Source organism: Festucalex cinctus, chromosome 1 (genome assembly GCF_051991245.1).
Source record: "Festucalex cinctus isolate MCC-2025b chromosome 1, RoL_Fcin_1.0, whole genome shotgun sequence".
Classification (NCBI taxonomy): domain Eukaryota; kingdom Metazoa; phylum Chordata; class Actinopteri; order Syngnathiformes; family Syngnathidae; genus Festucalex; species Festucalex cinctus.
In genome coordinates, this window is record NC_135411.1 from 18,979,239 (window position 1) to 18,997,263 (window position 18,025).

General features: G+C 40.4%; 2 protein-coding genes across 10 annotated transcripts in view; one reads left to right on the forward strand and one right to left on the reverse strand.

The window, feature by feature from the left end:
* Window positions 1-7,281, forward strand: part of dpp6b (dipeptidyl-peptidase 6b) — a 130,355-nt gene extending 123,074 nt beyond the window's left edge. For all 4 annotated transcript variants that reach the window (XM_077520617.1, XM_077520627.1, XM_077520600.1 and 1 more), the window contains exons 17-26: window positions 404-451; window positions 514-612; window positions 694-763; window positions 2,729-2,923; window positions 3,004-3,058; window positions 3,137-3,239; window positions 4,454-4,509; window positions 4,599-4,671; window positions 4,757-4,830; window positions 5,012-7,281. In XM_077520617.1, coding sequence (XP_077376743.1) covers window positions 404-451; window positions 514-612; window positions 694-763; window positions 2,729-2,923; window positions 3,004-3,058; window positions 3,137-3,239; window positions 4,454-4,509; window positions 4,599-4,671; window positions 4,757-4,830; window positions 5,012-5,158 — 920 coding nt within the window. In that variant the 3' untranslated portion in view covers window positions 5,159-7,281. The remainder of the gene's footprint in view (window positions 1-403; window positions 452-513; window positions 613-693; window positions 764-2,728; window positions 2,924-3,003; window positions 3,059-3,136; window positions 3,240-4,453; window positions 4,510-4,598; window positions 4,672-4,756; window positions 4,831-5,011) is intronic.
* Window positions 7,282-11,148: 3,867 nt separating this feature from the next.
* Window positions 11,149-18,025, reverse strand: part of arhgap21b (Rho GTPase activating protein 21b) — a 38,738-nt gene continuing 31,861 nt past the window's right edge. For all 6 annotated transcript variants that reach the window (XM_077520650.1, XM_077520660.1, XM_077520667.1 and 3 more), the window contains 2 exons: window positions 15,624-15,655; window positions 11,149-15,527 (listed from right to left, as the gene is read on the reverse strand). In XM_077520650.1, coding sequence (XP_077376776.1) covers window positions 14,130-15,527; window positions 15,624-15,655 — 1,430 coding nt within the window. In that variant the 3' untranslated portion in view covers window positions 11,149-14,129. The remainder of the gene's footprint in view (window positions 15,528-15,623; window positions 15,656-18,025) is intronic.

The window sequence follows — 18,025 nt, forward strand, 5'->3', positions numbered from 1 at the left end:
GTCCCCCGCCTACTGCCCAAAGCCAGCTGAGATAGGCTCCAGCACTCCCCACGACCCTTGTGAGGAATAAGCGGTCAAGAAAATGGATGGATGGATATTATGTAACAGTTTAGCATTATTACAGTGTACAAAAAATTATGTAATATGACTTTATTGGTACTATATAAATAAAAATAAGATCTGTGTGGTGCAGTTGTTGGAAAACAAAAATGTATTGTGTTTTTCCATTGTTTTTCAAATATCCAAAAAATAATAATACTAACGGCGACAATAAAATATATTGTCAAATTCATACTAACTAATTGCTAACAATTTTTTTTAGACCATTAAGTGTGTATTGTACATGACCTCAGTCACTCCATTACTCAAGCCCAGCCTTTTGTTTTTGAACCCTTCTTCATAGGGCCTGACATTCCTAGTGTGGCCATCTACAGAACAGAAGACAAACAGAGTAAGTTTCCTGTCTGAGCCTTTTTATATTTGCACAAACTTAACGTGCGTGTTTGCGTGCAGAGGTGCTGGACGTGGAGACAAACGAGCGAGTCAACGCCACATTCAACAACATGCAGATGCCCCGAGTGGCGTACGAGACCATCACCATAGACGACTACAGTAGGCGTTTGTGTGGAATTGACATCTGCTGTACTGAATGAGCTTCAAAAAATAAATAAATAAATTGTGTGTGTGCTGCAGCCCTCACCATGCAGATTCTGAAGCCAGCTGGATTTGTCGACACAGCACATTACCCCTTACTGCTGCTGGTGTAAGTACTAGACACAAATGTGCTCGCGTTATCTTCCACCAGTTTGGGAGTGGAGGTCTCCGAGATCAGATGAGGGCAACAGTCCGTATGTTTTTCAATGTTTAAGCCTTGGACACATGTAACAATTTGTAACATTTGATGGGGAAGAAAATATGTTAGATTAAGGGTTCTCAAACTTGGGGTTTGTGAGCCAATATCACAGGGGGTCCACAAATTAATTTTTAATAAATTATCATATCAATTTAAAAAAAAAATGCATATGGCAACTGGCAGCCAATAGCACAAAAAAACTCATTTGTACAGCAATATGGTTTTTTTTTTCAAGAATAATTGCATTTTTCAGAAATATTGTTTTTTACAAGAACAAAAGGTCTTCTTTTTTTTTTTTCTTTTTTTAGACTGTATATATTTTATTTTTTTAAGAAGACTTTTCTTACAGAGCCCCTAAAGTGACATGGGGAAAAAATAAATAAATATGTTTCTTATTTTGTCCGGAGAGGACTCCGGTTCGAGTCCAGGCTCGGACCTTCCTGGGTGGAGTTTGCATGTTCTCCCTGTGCCCGCGTGGGTCTTCTCCGGGTACTCCGGTCTCCTCCCACATTCCAAAGACATGCATGGCAGGTTAATTGGGCGCTCCGAATTGTCCCTTGGTGTGCTTGGTTGTTCGTCTCTGTGTGCCCTGTGATTGGCTGACAACCAGTCCAGGGTGTCCCCCGCCTACTGCCCAGAGCCAGCTGAGATAGGCTCCAGCACCCCCCGCGACCCTTGTGAGGAATAAGCGGTCAAGAAAATGGATGGATGGATTTTGTCCGGACGAGAAACTTTCTCGTCTGGACAAGAAGCATATTTATTTTTTATTTTTTTCCCATGTCACTTTAGAGGCTCCGTATTTTCTAGATCAAAAGGCCCAATATTAAAAAGCTATTTTTTTTATTCGCTTTCCTCATTAAAGTTAAATTGACTTTTATGTCATACTGTATTTCAAATGACTTTGTTCTTATAACATAACTTTTTTCGAAAGAAATATTCATTTATTACCATATTAACACTTTTTTTTTTTTCCTCAAAAAATAAGAAACTTTCTAATCTTAATATTAATTGTACCGGTATTTTATTTTATATAGTAGTATTATATTTTTAAGCCGATCAGAAAGGGTTTTTTAAAAAACGATAACCAATCCGATGGGAAGGTGGACTAATGGGGTATATGCCACGGAAGAGGCGGGACGTGATTTTGCACATCAATTTATTTCTGGTCCGGGTTACAAACGCGCAACCGAGGGCCACAAAATCGGAACCACAAGTATTTTTGATGCAGACCACACGTTGCAAACCGAACCGGAAACAAACTGATGAGCAAAAACAGTCCCACCTATTCCTTAGCATATACCCCATACTTTGATTTAAACGTGTTTATTTATTGTATGCTCAAGCCCCGATATTTGCAAATTATATATTATATGCCAAAAATTGCATATAATTGACCCCCATTCAAATGCATTGGGGAAGAAAATATTAATTGAATCCTAAAAAATTATTTGTAAACCGTGATAAACATTCAATTCATGAAAAATGGGAGTTGGGTTTCCCGACACCACCCCCACCCAAATTATTTTAAATATTGTTTTAAAAAAAACAAAAACAAAAAACAGACGACTGCATATACTGTATGTTGAGAAATATTGGCTTGTCAATGATAGCAGCATAGAACGTCCCTGTAGTGAACATGACTGTTTCCTGTAATGTGACGTCATTGATCAATCTGCAAATTATGACATTATAACCGATCACGAAAAACGCAAAATGTCTCCCGATCTGATCCAGCCAATCCGATCAGCGTAAAGTCTAATCCTCGTTTTCTTCTAGTTGAGGCTGCTGCCACTTTTGGAATTAGCATTGAGAAAGAATATCACCAAAGCAAAAGGTGGATCGTTGAGCTCAACTTTTGCCTTCTCCCAAACCAAGCGACGGCACGCCCGGCGGCCAGATGGTGACGGAGCAGTTCCAGGTGGACTGGGCCACCATCCTGGTGAGCAGCTTCGGCACCGTCGTCATCCGCTTCGACGGCCACGGCAGCGGCTTCCAGGGGACCAACCTCCTCCACAAAGTGCACCGCAGGTTGGGCAAGCTGGAGGAGAGGGACCAGCTGGAGGCGCTCAGGTCACACTTTGGGAAGGATTTTTATTTGTATTTTTTTGGAATATAAACTATCATATGTTGATGTATGCTGTCGTTCCCAGGTTCATATCCAAAGAGCCGTACATCGACAAGTCTCGCATGGGGGTGTATGGAAAGGTCAACGTTTTATGCCATTCTGCAAGTCGCTCTCAGTGGAAAAGTCAATCTAACGACAGTCGTGATGTTGTTGTGCAGGCTTATGGAGGATATTTAGCCACACTGCTGCTGAGCTCAGATGACTTCACTCAGCTTAAATGTGGAACTGCAGTCTCGCCCATCATCGATTTCGAGCTTTATGGTAAAACTCAATTTGATTTGCATAACCGTGCGAGACTCATTGAGATTATCGGATTGTCTGTGCCAGACAATGTGAAACACATTTGATAGGAACTTCATTGCTACTAAAATCAAATTTGACACACCGGTTCTTTATTGAATAGTGAAGCCATCACATTAACTTCCTTGGAAGTCTACAGGTGTATTTATGAATTCATTACTAAAAACATTAAGAGATTATATTATATATAAATGTATATATATAGTAGTTATTTAATCAAAAATACAACTCAGGAAATGTATTATTACATACAAACTTATGGAAGCATATTGCATTCACCTTTTTGGGAACTTTGTTTTTCTTTTTATCTGTTTTATGGATTTTCTCAGATTTTGGAAATATTTTTTTGTTGTTTTTTTATGTTTTTTACTGTCATAAAAAAAATTCTGAAAAAACGTAGTTTTTCTTTTTATCTGTTTTATGGATTTTTTTCCCCGTTTTTGGAAATATTTTTTTTCTGTTTTTTTTTTTGTTTGTTTTGGGGTTTTTTTATGTTTATGTTTTTATGTTGTTTTTATGTTTTTTGCTGTCATAAAAAAAGATTTGTAAAACTAGAAAGAAAAAAAAGTAATCCAGAAAAAAATTCCATGAAACAGAAAAAAATAATTTGAAAAATTAAAAACAAATCCCCAAAATATTGGTTATAAATAGGAGGGTTGTTTTTTTTTTTTTCCAAGTGAATGCAGTTTGCTTCCATTCGAACGCAACTGTTAAAGTAATTCAATTAAAATAATGTAAATTGAGGCAAATTGGATTTGTTTAACAGATTAACATCCCAGGTTGGTTGGATGTTGATGATTAACCAGATTAATTTATTTGGTTTATATATAAAAATCCATCATGCCATTTTTACTATAAATATAACATTTCAACAAATATGTTGTAAAACACACACACAAGCACGTGAAGATATACAGGTTTAGCAAATAAAAAAAAAATACTATTTTTAAATTCTTTTTGCAAGTAATCCCAATAATTTCAGTACAAATAAATGTAAACAATTAGAAGCCAGTGAATCTGCCTGTGAGTCACTCAATTAAAAGCATCCAATGAGGTCTTATGTCAAGTTTAGCATCTGCTTGAACACGAAATCTGTCATGTGGCCGTACAGTAAGAATTGTACATGACATTTTTGGAATATTTTGAATACTTTTTTTCCCTTTTCTGAACCGCAGTGTCGGCATTTTCCGAACGATACCTGGGCTCAAAGACGGATTCCAGAGTATATACGGTAACATTTTAATGTCTCATTTGTTTTCCAATCCACTCATCGTTTAAGAGTATCTTTATGACTGTTAGCATTTTTTTTTGTCCTCCCAGATGTCCAATTTAGCTCACAGAGCAGGTCATCTGGTGCAGAAGCAGTACTTGATCATCCACCCCACCGCAGACGGTATCGAATGACGCTTTTCACTGCCCCACAAAAGACTATCAGATCTTCTTTTTTTTTTTTAAATCATAATTCTCTCTGTCTGTAGAAAAAGTTCACTTTCAGCACACGGCCAAGTTTATCAACCATTTAATCAGCAAGAAGGCCAATTACACTCTTCAGGTGAGACGTACGCGTGCGATGATGAGCTTACAAATGGACTGTCTTCATTCTCATCTTTTTTCAAAATATAAAATTGATATCAATTCGTTTTGGTTCACCCAACGGGTTTCGGTTTATGCTGATTCTCTGCTCTCCATCGCCGGCAAATATCCTCAAATGATCAAGTTGTTCCCCTGATCAGATCTATCCAGACGAGGGTCACTTCCTGCACAGCGAAGACACACGGAAGCACCTGAGCCGCTCGCTGGTCAACTTTTTCGGGGAATGCTTCCGGCTACCCGAAGTGGCGAAGGACGAGGAGCAGGAAGCGGACGAGGACGACAGCTAAACCTGATCAACGAGCCACGCCCCCAGCCCGACCCCCCCCCGCCCGGCCAGTTATCACAGCACAATATGCAACGCGACCCGAGTCTGAAGTGGCCAACCCGCACGTTGCGACGGGGGCAACAACAGCTTTCCAACCTCCCCGCTGAGGGAAAGTTGAACGAACGGATCTCCCTGCACCTTTCAAAAAATTTGGAACCTCTGGTGAAGACAAATGGAAAAATCTGTGGGAATATTGACAACCTACAAGCCAGAAAATGCACACAGTGGGAAAATTATTCGGTGCAATATAATGCACTCCATAACAAAACGTGTATTATTTTTACACCGATTCTAATGCTCAGTTTTGATGACTCGTGTGTTTATTTTCGTGGTTGCATCGTACTGAAAGATGTTCCTAATATTTTCCTCAGGGTGACAAACAACTTATCACGGATAAGGTTTCCCTCATGGGTAGGGATGTAACATATCCAAACATCACGATGCGATATCACGATTTGTAGGTCACGATACGATAATTATCCCGATATTGTGGGGGGGGGTTGGCAATATTTTAAAAACATCACAATATTGTAAAAAAATTTAAAAAGCTCATACTAAAAAAAAAAAAAGCACAATATTGTGCTTTTGTACATAACAGCAATGCATATAAACCACCTACAATCTTTAATAACAATATTGAGGCACTTACTTGCTAATGCAAGCACACATTGATCGCTTCACAAGCAAATTTGGTTCCCCTTCATCTGACAATTAGCGTTGCTTTTAAACATAGAAGGCCAAAACATCCCTAATGAAAATTAAATTGCACTAATAAACTAGCCACTAGAGGGTGCTAGAACAGCACAAATGGAAATCAACCTGACTTTTTTTTAACAGACGTGTTCCTTTTAAATATTGTGAACATGATGACGACGATATTGTGGCAGTTTTAATATCACGATATTGCCCTTATCGTTACATCCCTACTCATGGGTCTGTTTTTTTTTGTTTGTTTTTTAAACAAAACTAGCTGAATGGTTGGTGCAACGTGCGATGTTTCTCTTCACTTCCTGTGCATGTATTTTTAATTGATGGAATTAATTGAAAATTATTGGATTGGAAAAAAAATACTGTAAATCACATACCATCGACTTAAAATGGAACATAATTTAATGTAATCGCAAGTTTTTTTTTAATTTAATTTTTTTTATTTATTTATTTATTTATTTTTAACTCTTCACATGCATGGGGCGGCACTGCCTCACTTGCCTACCCTGACTCACATCCCTGCACTCAATACAGAAAACTATTTACCGCCAAGCAACAAAAAGTCTCTTAAAAAAACAAATAATTAAAAATAATTACTTATTTTCATTAAAAACAGGTTTTCATTATTTTAATTACAAATTTCAAAATGTTAAAACTCCATGCACTTCCAATTAAGTATTGACAAAACTGGCTGTCAATTTATTTTTTATGCAGCGCGGTTGTCGGCATCTGTTGAATGTAAATAAAGAGACATAATCTAACTTAGTCACTTAGTCAAATAATCATTAACTAAGTTACTTTTTCAAGGTAACTGTGGCAACAATGTTTATGTGCTTGTTTATAAGTCAAGGTATCACTGTGTATACCCTATAAAGTGGAAGTCAACCTTAAAGGGATACTTGACTCATTTTCAGCAGTAAAAAGTTAATATTTTGTCTATAATTAATGTGGTAACTTCATTATTTTTCATGTACAAGTAGTACCTTTAAAAAATAATTGTTCTACTTGCTGTCGACTGATGATGACATCACATGTGCTGAGGAAGTGGGTAATGACCAAACCCAGAAAACAGGTGAGCCATGATTGGCCGTTTCCTACTTCCTTCGCACAGGTGATGTCATCATCAGTCGACAGCAAGTAGAAAAATTACTTTTTAAAAAGGTATTAATTGTACATGAAAAATAATGAAGTTATCAAATTCAGGCTTTTCACTGCTGAAAATTTTTCAATGAGTCAAGAGTGATGAGCTAATACATTTCTTGACAATATGTTAGATGTAACCTCACGAATCTAAACATGACATCCTGATTAATATTGAGTTATGAAGAAAGATCCAACTGTTTTTATCTATCTTCCGGGGCAGCCATTTTGCCACTTGCTGTCGACTGAAGATGACATCACAGTTGCTCAGGCAAAGGCCAGTCACAGTTGCCTGAGCCCTGAGCAACTGTGATGTCATCATCAGTCGACAGAAAGTGGCAAAATGTCTGCCCGCCCCCTGAGATGGATAAAAACAGCTGGATTTTGCTGCTCAACTCATATTCCACTAATGCAATATTAAACACAACAACATTTTTTGACTAGTGAGGTTGCATAGGACATATTATTGTCAAAAATATTTTTTAAACCGATACCTGTACCTTTTACCCATATCAATCAAAACTGAGCATTATTATCTTTATGAATTCGCAATTTTGCTGCCATGAGACAGGCACAGGTGTATCTAATTTGTGGTCGATGAGTTTGATTAGAAATTAAAAGCAGGCTAATATTCTATAAGACAGGACCGAGCACTTTTTGTGCTTTCCATGATTTGGTGTTGGATGGAGCAAGGACTGAAGCGACGCCTGCAGGTAACCAGCACTTTTCAGCACAAAATATCGCCCCCTATCTACATGGCGCCTGAACTGCCAGTTTCTGACGACCTCGCCAATGAGTTCCTGGTTGTTGTGATCACAAGTACGGTCGTACTCTCTGTTTGGTGTTTTCCGCCCTATTAGTGCTGTGTGTCTTTTGTACACAGGAATATTAAGGAGAAACTGAAAGGAAAAATAATAATTACACTGCGCAATTAAAGTTTAAATCTTGTTATGTAAGTAAAGTTGTTTTTTTGTTTTGTTTTTAAGTTTAGATTTTCGAGAATAAAGTTGTACATTTTTGAGAATTTACAGAATTGATTTTACCAGAGTTGCATTGTTTTGAAGGGGGTGACATTATTTCTAAATTTTGACTTTTTGAGCCATAAAATGGCAACTTCATTTGTATAAAATTCTTTCAATCGTTAAACTATACATATTTTAATCGACACATTTTTCACCCCTTATCACATTATGACTATGTACTGCAATTAGCTTAGTTGAACCAACTACTAACTTAGATAACCCTAATGAGGATAAGCGCTCGTAATTTATTATTTTTGTTTTCAGGCTGACCCTAATACTCCTTTGTACTTTTGCGTGGCTGCGGCTATTTGACAAATCAAAGGCACAAAGTTGTAGTCCATCAAATGTGTACAAAATTTATTCCGTAGCGTGCACTTTTTTGGGTTGTTGTTCTTTAGTCACCGTGCCTTAAAAGTGGGCGAACGTTCAATGTTTTAGAAGCCCACTTGACAATGGAAGTGAAGGAATTTGGCTTTTTTTTTTTTTCCGGTTTGTGAGCAAGAAAAACATATTTTATAGACAAATCGTTCGATCTTGACACAACATATGTGTGTGGAAGATGTTCTACTGGGTTATAAATGTCCATTTGCAACAGTAGCTTATCTCCATGTTGAAGTCTCATTATGTTGTGAATTATTTTGTGTGTGCTAAATGGCTAAAACTCTCTCTCTCTCTACCATTCAAATTATTTAGTGTCAGTGGTTTGTCAGCTGATGTACAAAGTGTATAAAATAAGACATTGTTTGAGTCTTTGTTATATGTGCAACTTGTACATAAAGCATTTTGAACCGAACCTTTTTGGCGGATTCATTTTTTTTCTTTGTAACCCCTGACCATACTCCGAAAACCAAGGTCACACATTTTGACAGTTGATTTTTTTTTTTTTACCCAGAATTTCATAGCCATTCTTATAAATTATGACCCTGGTTTGAAACCCTACTCCTACTCTGAAATCCTATGGTGAAACCTAACCCTAATTTAAAACTCTAATTTTGAAACCCTGATCAAATCACTCGAATGTTGAATGTTTCAACCTATAATTTTATAGCTACTTTTTTATAAATTGTGACCCTCATTTGAAACCCTACCTCTACACTGAGACCTTACTTTGAAACCCTAGTTTAAAACCCTACTGTAACTCCCTAACCCTAATTTGAAACGCGAGCCATAGCATAAAACCCTACTTTGGAACTGCTAGCCCTAGTTAAAAATAAATAAATAAATAAAAATAGCTTGAAATTGAAGCCGTAATTTAAAAACTGCGCTTTGACAGGTGAATTGTTTTTAACCAGTTATTTTATAGCAGCAATTAAAAATTTTGATGCTGCTTTGAAACCCTACTCCTGCTCTGAACCCATACTTTGAAGCCCTTATCCGAGTTTAAAACCCTACCTTGAAACCACAACCCTAGTTTAAAACCCCTTTTGAAACCCTAACCATAATTTGAAACCTTCCTTTGGAAAACAGGTCACGCATTTTGAAGGTTACATTTTTTTAAACAAAAATTTTATAGCCATTTTTATAAATTGAGACCCTGGTTTGAAACACCAACCCTAGTTTTAAACTCTGCTTTGAATCATTAATCCTAATTTGAAAATTTATTTTAAAACACTTTGAAAACTGAGGTCATACATTTTGACAGTGTTTCAGAATGTTTTAACGCGGATTTTTATAGCCGCCGATATAAAGTGTGACCCTGGTTTGAAACCCAACTACTTTGAAACCTACATTGGAAATCCTACCGTAGTTTAAATCTGACCTTTTGGACTGTCATCTTCCCTAATTTTGCCATCCTCTATGGTGGAGCCAACTTTTGGTCCGGAAAACCATCGCACTCTAGTGGACGTTTGTAGCATTACAAACAAAAAGACAAAGCAAAAGTCCTGCAAGAGATGCAGCTCAATTTACAAGGTTTATTTGCTACTGCTCGTCAGTTTACTGTCGGTCGTAATCAAGGACATCATACGTAACTTTAACAGCAACAACAATAAACCTTTTACGACGGACTTACATGCCACTGGTCCATGCCTTTTACCAGCTCGCTTACCACGTTTAACAATGTACCATGTTATTCTGTACTATACACTTGAAGTTGAACGAATAAAGAAAACAAACAAAATACAAAACAAAAACAAACAAAAAACAACTCGCTTCCTCATTGTCCTCTAATCACGCTCGCACGCAAATCAGACGTGAGGTGCCTTCAAAGACCCCGGAATTCAGAAACACTGACTTATCAAGGCGTTGTAGGCTGGTTAACAGAATTTACCCGTTAATTTATAATTTAATAAAGACTTGAATGCTAAGCTCTAATACTCAAAGGAGACTATTTAATCGTTTTTTTATTTACCACTCACACAAACTCCCTCATTTTGAAACCCTCACCAGTTGGAAACCCTACTTTAAAAATTTAACATTGAAACCCTAACCTGAATTCAAAAACCCAATTTGGGGGAAAAAAAAAAAAAGTTTAAAAGTATTTTTCTAACCCCACCAGTCTAAAAGCCTAATTGCAAACCCCGATCATAGTTTGAAATTCCATTTTGAAAGCCCTAATTTGAAAACCTAACCCTAGTTCGAAGCCATATTGTGAGACCCTAACTACAATGAAAAGCGTAATTTAAAAAAACTAACCCCATAATAAAGTCAGTTTGAAACAGCTACCCTTGTTTAAACCCCTAATTTGGTTTATAAATGTCAGTTTTTAACATAACATAGTTTAAAGCCCTAATTTGAAACCCTAACCATAGTTTAAAAATCTAATTTGAAACAATAATTCGTTTAAAACCCCAATTTAAAAACCTAAGCCTAGTTTGAAACCCTAATTTGAAGCCATAAATTTGAAACCCTAAACCTAATTTTAAACTTACCTTTGAAACCGTATCCCTCGTTTTCAACCCTTAGAAATGTTCATTTACAACACTGTGAAACCCTAACCCCCAACTTGAAACCCTAACTCTACTTTGAAACCTTAACCCAAGTTTGAAACTTTACTGGATGTGCCACTGAGGTGGATGGATGAGGCCACCGCCCCATAACACAATCATAAACATTGCTCAATATAAACAACACATACACGTCATTGCCATTGACACAATTTATTTCCAGTGTTTCCGGAGTCTGTGCACTCCCAGTCAGGAGGAATGCAGCGTTTGTACGGTCCACATCGAGTTTTGCGCTCCCTTGAACGCCGTACCAAAACTGTCCACATACGGTCATCATTAATCAGGGACGTGCGGTCAGGGGGCTACAATTCTCTGGTTTGTGCTTTATTTGAATTAACTTTTTCTATTTCAAGCTTGGCCATGAGTTTATCATTAAAATTCCTGAATTTGCATATTTCCTGTTTCAGCACATGAATGTTTGGGGCAGGAAGTGCGGCAGCAAGTAGCCAGCCTCACCTTAGATTGCGCAATAGGTCACAAAAAGCAGAAGTAGCACAGCTCAACAGCACATTCTCTTACTGTACTAAATCTGAAGAGTCTATTGGGAAGTGTCTGGTCTCATTTCACATCTCCAATATGTTTACAGGCTGAACAATATGAATTCTGATCTTCCATAGTCAGGCTATAGTATTTAACACTTGAAATGAAACTGCACACTTCCTTCTTCATGTTCATCCTGCGTGAACCCGTTAGCATAGCATAGCTACAATAGGCTATCACCATCACCACAAGACAATAAGGCGACGTTTCATTTGAATGGAACTCCACGGAATGGGATGTCTTTTCTTCACAACATCACACTTTTCAATTTCATCTTGGCCTTCCGTTCATGCTAAAATGTCGCCGCTAGCTTCGCTTTCACCTTCGGTTGCGACCGAAATGTGGGCAAGCTTGAGGTAACTGATAACTGAACACAGCGCATTTTTTTTTCGAAATGCTAATATCACTTCTTACATTTGTGCATCGCTTTTCAAGCTAAAGTTAGATCTCATCTCTCTCTCCACCGCTCAGATGCGAAACTGAAGTTTACGCTCGGTCTTGCCCGTTCGGTCACTATCAAGTTTCAATCTTTTTGTGGAATTTGTCATGTTTCCTTTTGTTTTAAAGCTTTTTGAGGAGTAACTGTGGGCGTCTGAGGCTTGCTATATTTTGATCTCTTCTGAGCAAATGTAGAATCCATAATAGCAAAAATGCTCGTGCTTCACGACTGAGACAATGAGCTAACTCGAGCACACGCATGATGTCATCCTCAGACAGAGGGCGGGAAATTCAAACCCGAATCCAGTCTGAAAACTATTTGCCAGAAGCTTGCAGGAGTACCAATTTTGAACTGATAAGGTGTTCATCTGCTAATTAGAAGATGTTTGAGTCATAAATAGTCAAATAAAAAAGCTAGTGTAAAGATACTTTTGGGGTAAAATCCTACATAGAGCAGCTTTAAAGTCAGTTGGGATGGGCTGCAGCACACCAGCGATCCAATAATAAATGGAAGAATGTTTTGGTGAAAAAAAAAAGATTCATCTTGTCTTCAGACCTATACATTTATTAAAAAAAGAAAAAGAAAAACAAAAACTGGATGGATATTTTGTTTTGCTGATTGTATAAAATCCACACATAAAAGGTGAGATATTTTAAAATTGGCCAAAAGTGAGATCAGAGTATGGAACAAATTATCCAAGAGTAAAAAGTTAACTTAAATTTATTTTATTATTACTATTCTTTTCTTCTCAATAGGTGTTTAAAATAACTGCATTATAATAAAATGTGAAAATATTCATCTGTTTCAAATATGAATGTAATATTTTGGTCTCGGAACAACATAGTAAGTAGCTGTTTATTGCAATGGCTAATAAGCTATATTTAAACCACTGGAACAAGATTCTTTTTGGCCATCTGTGTGGAAACTTGGAGCGCTGAAAGATGACCCACCAGGCTTCCCGTTCGGACGGGTTGCAACTGGGGGGATTGTCTTTTCAGGGATCAATAAAGTAATCTCAGTCGGAAAGAGAGTGCTATGATTAAAAAAAAAAAAAAAATTCTAATTCTAAATTTATCACTCTGGCTGATAGTTGTAAATTGACTAATATTAATAATGCCTCACCGCACGTCACTGATCATCATCATCATCATCATCAACATCCCACGATGACCGACCTGAATCCTGCAACGTACGATGGAAACAGGAAGTAAAGCAGCTAAAACATGGCGTCTGTATATACATTTAAGTTACTTATTTTACAGTGAACATTTCAAATTCAAGTTGTTAAAAATACAATTCCAAAACAAACAAAGTATAAAATGTGTTAAGACCAGAGTGGAATGCCTCAGGAATGGAAGCTCGGCATTATTTTCTTAGAGAACCTGTAGAACGACAGTCAACAATTTAAAAAAAAACAAAAAAAAAAAGTCATTCACAGTACTGTGTAGCAAGACAATATGGCACCCGAAAAATTTCATTGTCAGGCACTTCCTATTGTGAAGTTTTTTTGTTGTTGTTTTTTTTGTAATTTCATTACCCATTTCCTGCTCCCAATTTTTTGTTTCAATCCATTTTGTTCTCTGCTCTTCAGAACCACGAAGAAGTGTATTATTCAACATGTGCATACTGCAAGTCCACTGTCTTCTGGTCATCGTTGTACCTTCGGGAAATCCTGTTTGACAGCAAAGAGCGCGTCGGCAGTCCTTGCGCGTGTCGTACCCAAAATGTGATTCAAGTACACACGGAGCGGATATGTACAATTTCGCATCAAGACGAGCGGCTAAAGCTTTTAGTCGGCGTTACTGCGAGTACGTTTGTACATTCTTCATTTGGTTACTGGTTCACATATTCGGTAACTTCTCTTTGCACAAAAATAGCTCATCTGCAAAAACTAGAAATCTAACCGTTACCTCCAGCTGACTAAGCCTTCATTCATGTCGCCGCCTCAGTCTTCAGTGTGACCGATTTTCATGTAACGAGGGAGGAAGTCCGTCCCCACATCAGCTATCATTACAAAAATAGAACCGGATAAGGCCGGGTAAGGTCCACAGCTGTTGCCTCACGCACACTTCACAGAACAATATGCGTACAACATCACACACACTTGACCGGCAAAACTCGTCTTTCATGCACGCGGACTCACAGGTACTGATAGAAGCGCGAGTGTACCACCTGGGAACTCGCAAGTTTGTGCGGATGCGCCGTGGCCGACAAGCTCAGACTCTTGGCCTGCGGCACGTCGCCGTTGGAGGCCTCGGCGGCGCGACGCGACGCTTCCGAGGACGCCGCCGCTCCGAGGCCCATCGCCGCCCCCTGCTGCTCGGCCGGGTCCAGGCTGACCTCGGGGTTGCTTGTGCGGTGGCGCTCGCGCGCGATCCAGTCGCCGATGGAGAAGTCCTGCGAGCTGCATTTGGGCCTCAGCCGGTCCACGGCCGACAGCTCCGAGCGCGAGCCCGGCTGCGGCCAGTCGCCCAGAACCGACAGCTCGGCGAAGTCCCGCTGGCCTCCCATGGTGTGCCGGCGGCGGATGTTCTTCTTCTTGCTGCGGCCCTCCGCGTGGCGCTGGCTGCCCACGCCGAACATGTCGTCCACCGACACGCGCAGGCGCACTTTCAGCCGGTCCGTGATCTTCAGCTTCCACGCTGGCTCCGCTTTGTCCAGCTCGCCGCGGGACGAGGAGCTGAGGCTGCCGCTGGAGCGACCTTTGCCGGAAATCTGCGACAGCCGGTTTGAAGCGCCGTCCAGCGAGGACTCGCTGCCCGTCTTCGCTCGAGCGGCTTTCTTTCTGGACAGCGTGTCTCCGTCGATGAGCCGGTGCGAGGCCAGCGGTCGCAGGGCCTCCCGCGGCTCTTGACGCTCTGTCGTCGCCGCGAAGACGGAAACGTCGCTCTCGCTGTCCGTCTCGGCGGGCCCGCCCTCGCTGAAGAGCTCGCTGCGCTCGTCGTCGGCGTCGTCGCCGCCTCCCCGGCTCTCCGCCACCGAACGCACTTCCGGATTCAGCGTGTTGGGCTCGCCTCCGGTCGTGAATGTCATGGACGAGGTGGTGGAGTAGTCGGAGGTGATGGAGCACACTTCCGCGCCGGGCCCGCCGGCGCCCGCGTCCTGTCCGCGGCGGCGGGCTGCCGGCACCGAAGCGCGGGAGCTGGTGCTGTTCATCGTGCCGAGGTCGGACACCGTGTCGTCGAAGTTGGAGGGCGGGCCGGATGGCGACGCGTACGGGGAGGCGGGCTTGAGTTCGGGGGACGCCTCGGTGCCGGCGGTTTTATCAAGCCGTTCCTCAGAGCTGTTCCTCAGCTGCTCTTTCTCGCTAGTGCCATCTTCCTCTTCCTCCTCCTCCTCTTCCTCAGTGCGACTCTCGGGAGACCAGGTTGGCTGCTGGCTCCCGCCCAGGATCTCCTTCCTGGGAAACGCGTCCAGGTCGTCATCCGAACTGCTGGCTTGCGCTTTGTCTTTCGTCTTCTTGCGCTTGCGGCTGGCGAAGAAGGAGGAGCGCATCATCTCTTTGCTACACTGATCCTTCCCGGACCCCCACAGGCTCTGCGGGGGGGAAAACAGCAAACCACACCGTCACGTGACAGAGCCGGGGGGCGGGAATTGACAACTTGCAAGGAAGAAAACAAAAGAGGACGTCACCTTTGATTTGGAGGAGTCACTACATGTTGAATCTGTATCAACAAGGAGAGAATCGTTAGTAAGCTCGCCACCGGCGGCCTTGTGAAAATAAGTCAATTAGATAAGGAGGGGGAAAAAAAGAAGCAGATTGATGGCTTGCTGATATCATCACTGACAGACACGAGCTGACGGAGAGCAGCTGGATGGAAGCAAGATGACACGCTTGACACAAGTAACCCACACTAAAGAAGCGCTTTGTGGACACCAAGAAGACGAGGCGGCAGAAAGCCAAGCCTGAAATGACGGATGAGCGTAGAGAGAGAGAGAGAGAGAGAGAGAGGGAGAGAGAGAGGGAGAAAGAGAGAGACAAACGAAAGAAACCAAGAAAGAAAGAGCGAGAGAAAGAAAGAGCGAAAGAAAGAGCAAGAGCGCAGAGAAAGAAAGAAAGAAAAAGGTAGAAAGAGACAGACAAGGAGAGAAAGAGAAAGAAAGAAAGAAAGAAACCAAGAAAGAAAGAAAGTGAGAGGGAGAAAGAAAGAGCAATAGCGAGAAAGAGAGCGAGAGAAAAAAAAGACAGAAAAAGCTAGAAAGGGGGAGAGAGAAAGAAACAGAGAAAAAAGAAAGAAGGAAAGAAAGACAGAAAGAGAGAAAGAAAAAGAAAGGAAGCGAGAGACAGAAATTAAGACAGAAAGAGAGAAAGAAAGAAAAAGGTAGAAAGCAAGAGGAAGAAAAAGAAATAAAAGAAAATAAAAATAAAATTAATAATAAAAGTAATAAGAAAAAAAAGAAAGAGAGAAGGAAAGAAAGACAGAAAGCGAGAGCGACGAGAAAGAGAAAAAATGAAAGAGAAAAAGGAGGAGAGAAAGAAAAAGAGACAAATAGAAAAAGAAAGCAAGAAAGAAAAAGGAAGAAAGAAAGAAAGCGAGAGAGAGAGAGAGAGAGGTGGGGGGGAATGAACCCCCCCGGCCGGCCGGCTGTTCAAACAAAGACGGTCACAAGCGGCTCATGCTCGGGTAACGGTGGAGGCAGCGACGACACATGACGGACACAAACGACGTCAGTCGCGGAGCATCACGTGCCGCCCGCCACCAACCAGCTGGAGGCTTTCTTTCTCCCCGCCCCCCCAGTTCAAAAGGCGTCACAGAGGGGAGGGCGTGATGCGCTCGCACTGACTTAAGACACTTGAGACGGGCCTGAGCTGAACAATCAGTGAGTGTGTGTCAACATCTGCGTCCAAGCTACGCGACGTCCTCTACTCTCGTTAACACGCACCCACATTTCAACACAACATAAACAAAACAAAAAGCAGACTTCTGTTGTGGCTATTCAAAAAGAGGTGAACAACCCCCCCCCCAAAAAAATAAGACAGATAATTTTAAATAAAGACATACTTTTATATACAGTAAATCACCATATAGCATTTTTCCTTAAAATTGCAGGAAGTTAATGGAAAAAATGGCAATTTCTAGTTCCTAGTTCCCTTAACAATAACATAATACTAGCATATTATCGCTGCTATGTGAAAAAAAATATTCCCCCCCCCCCCCCCGCTTCCCCTTTTTTTAAATTATTTTTTGTTTTAATATTTTTGCGATTTCTGCATTCACTTTCATTCAAAAATGTTAAAAATAAAATAAAAATATTTACAAAATCACCCAAAAAAAGTTTTTCAAATAGCGACGATGATATAATAGTAATAATAATAATAATAATAATCTATTATTAAAGATAATTCTTCTTTTTTTTATTCCAATAATGTGTTTGATCCGGTCGCCCTTTGTCCTAATCAGTAGTAAAGAATTATCTTGCAGCTCCAAAAACATTTGTGACCCATCTGCTTAAAGCAGTCCTATGAGCGGGCGTGGGGGGGCCATAATAGAATAAAGTGTACAGTAGGTGGCAGTCACGCTCTAACTTTAGAGTCGGCAAAAGTATGAGCTCCTCTGCAGCAGTCTACTTTACAACAATGCAAGTTGTTGTATAGAACTTCTACAATGTACAGGGGTGGCAAACTGCCGTCCTCGAGGGCCGGTGTCCTGCAGGTTTTGCAGATTTCCCTACTCGAAGTGCAGCTGATTCCAATTAACAGGCTCGTTATCAGGTTTCTGCAGAGCTTGCTGATGAGCTGATCATGAATCAGCTGTGTTGAAGAAGGGAAATATCCAAAATCAGCAGGACTGCGGCCCTCGAGGACCGGATCTCGCCACCCCTGTAATCTACAAGTAATCGCGGTTCTTGGGTTGCATCACAAAAAAAACAAAAAAAAAACAAAAAATAAAAGAATTGAAGCACTGGATTAAAGTGACTGTCTAATTATTGCTAATAGTTGCCAGAGTGCCTCGACCATTTTTTTCCTCCCGCATCATTTCATATTATGTTACATTATCTTTCATTCGCTTGGGACTGTCATCTCCCCAGCAGTT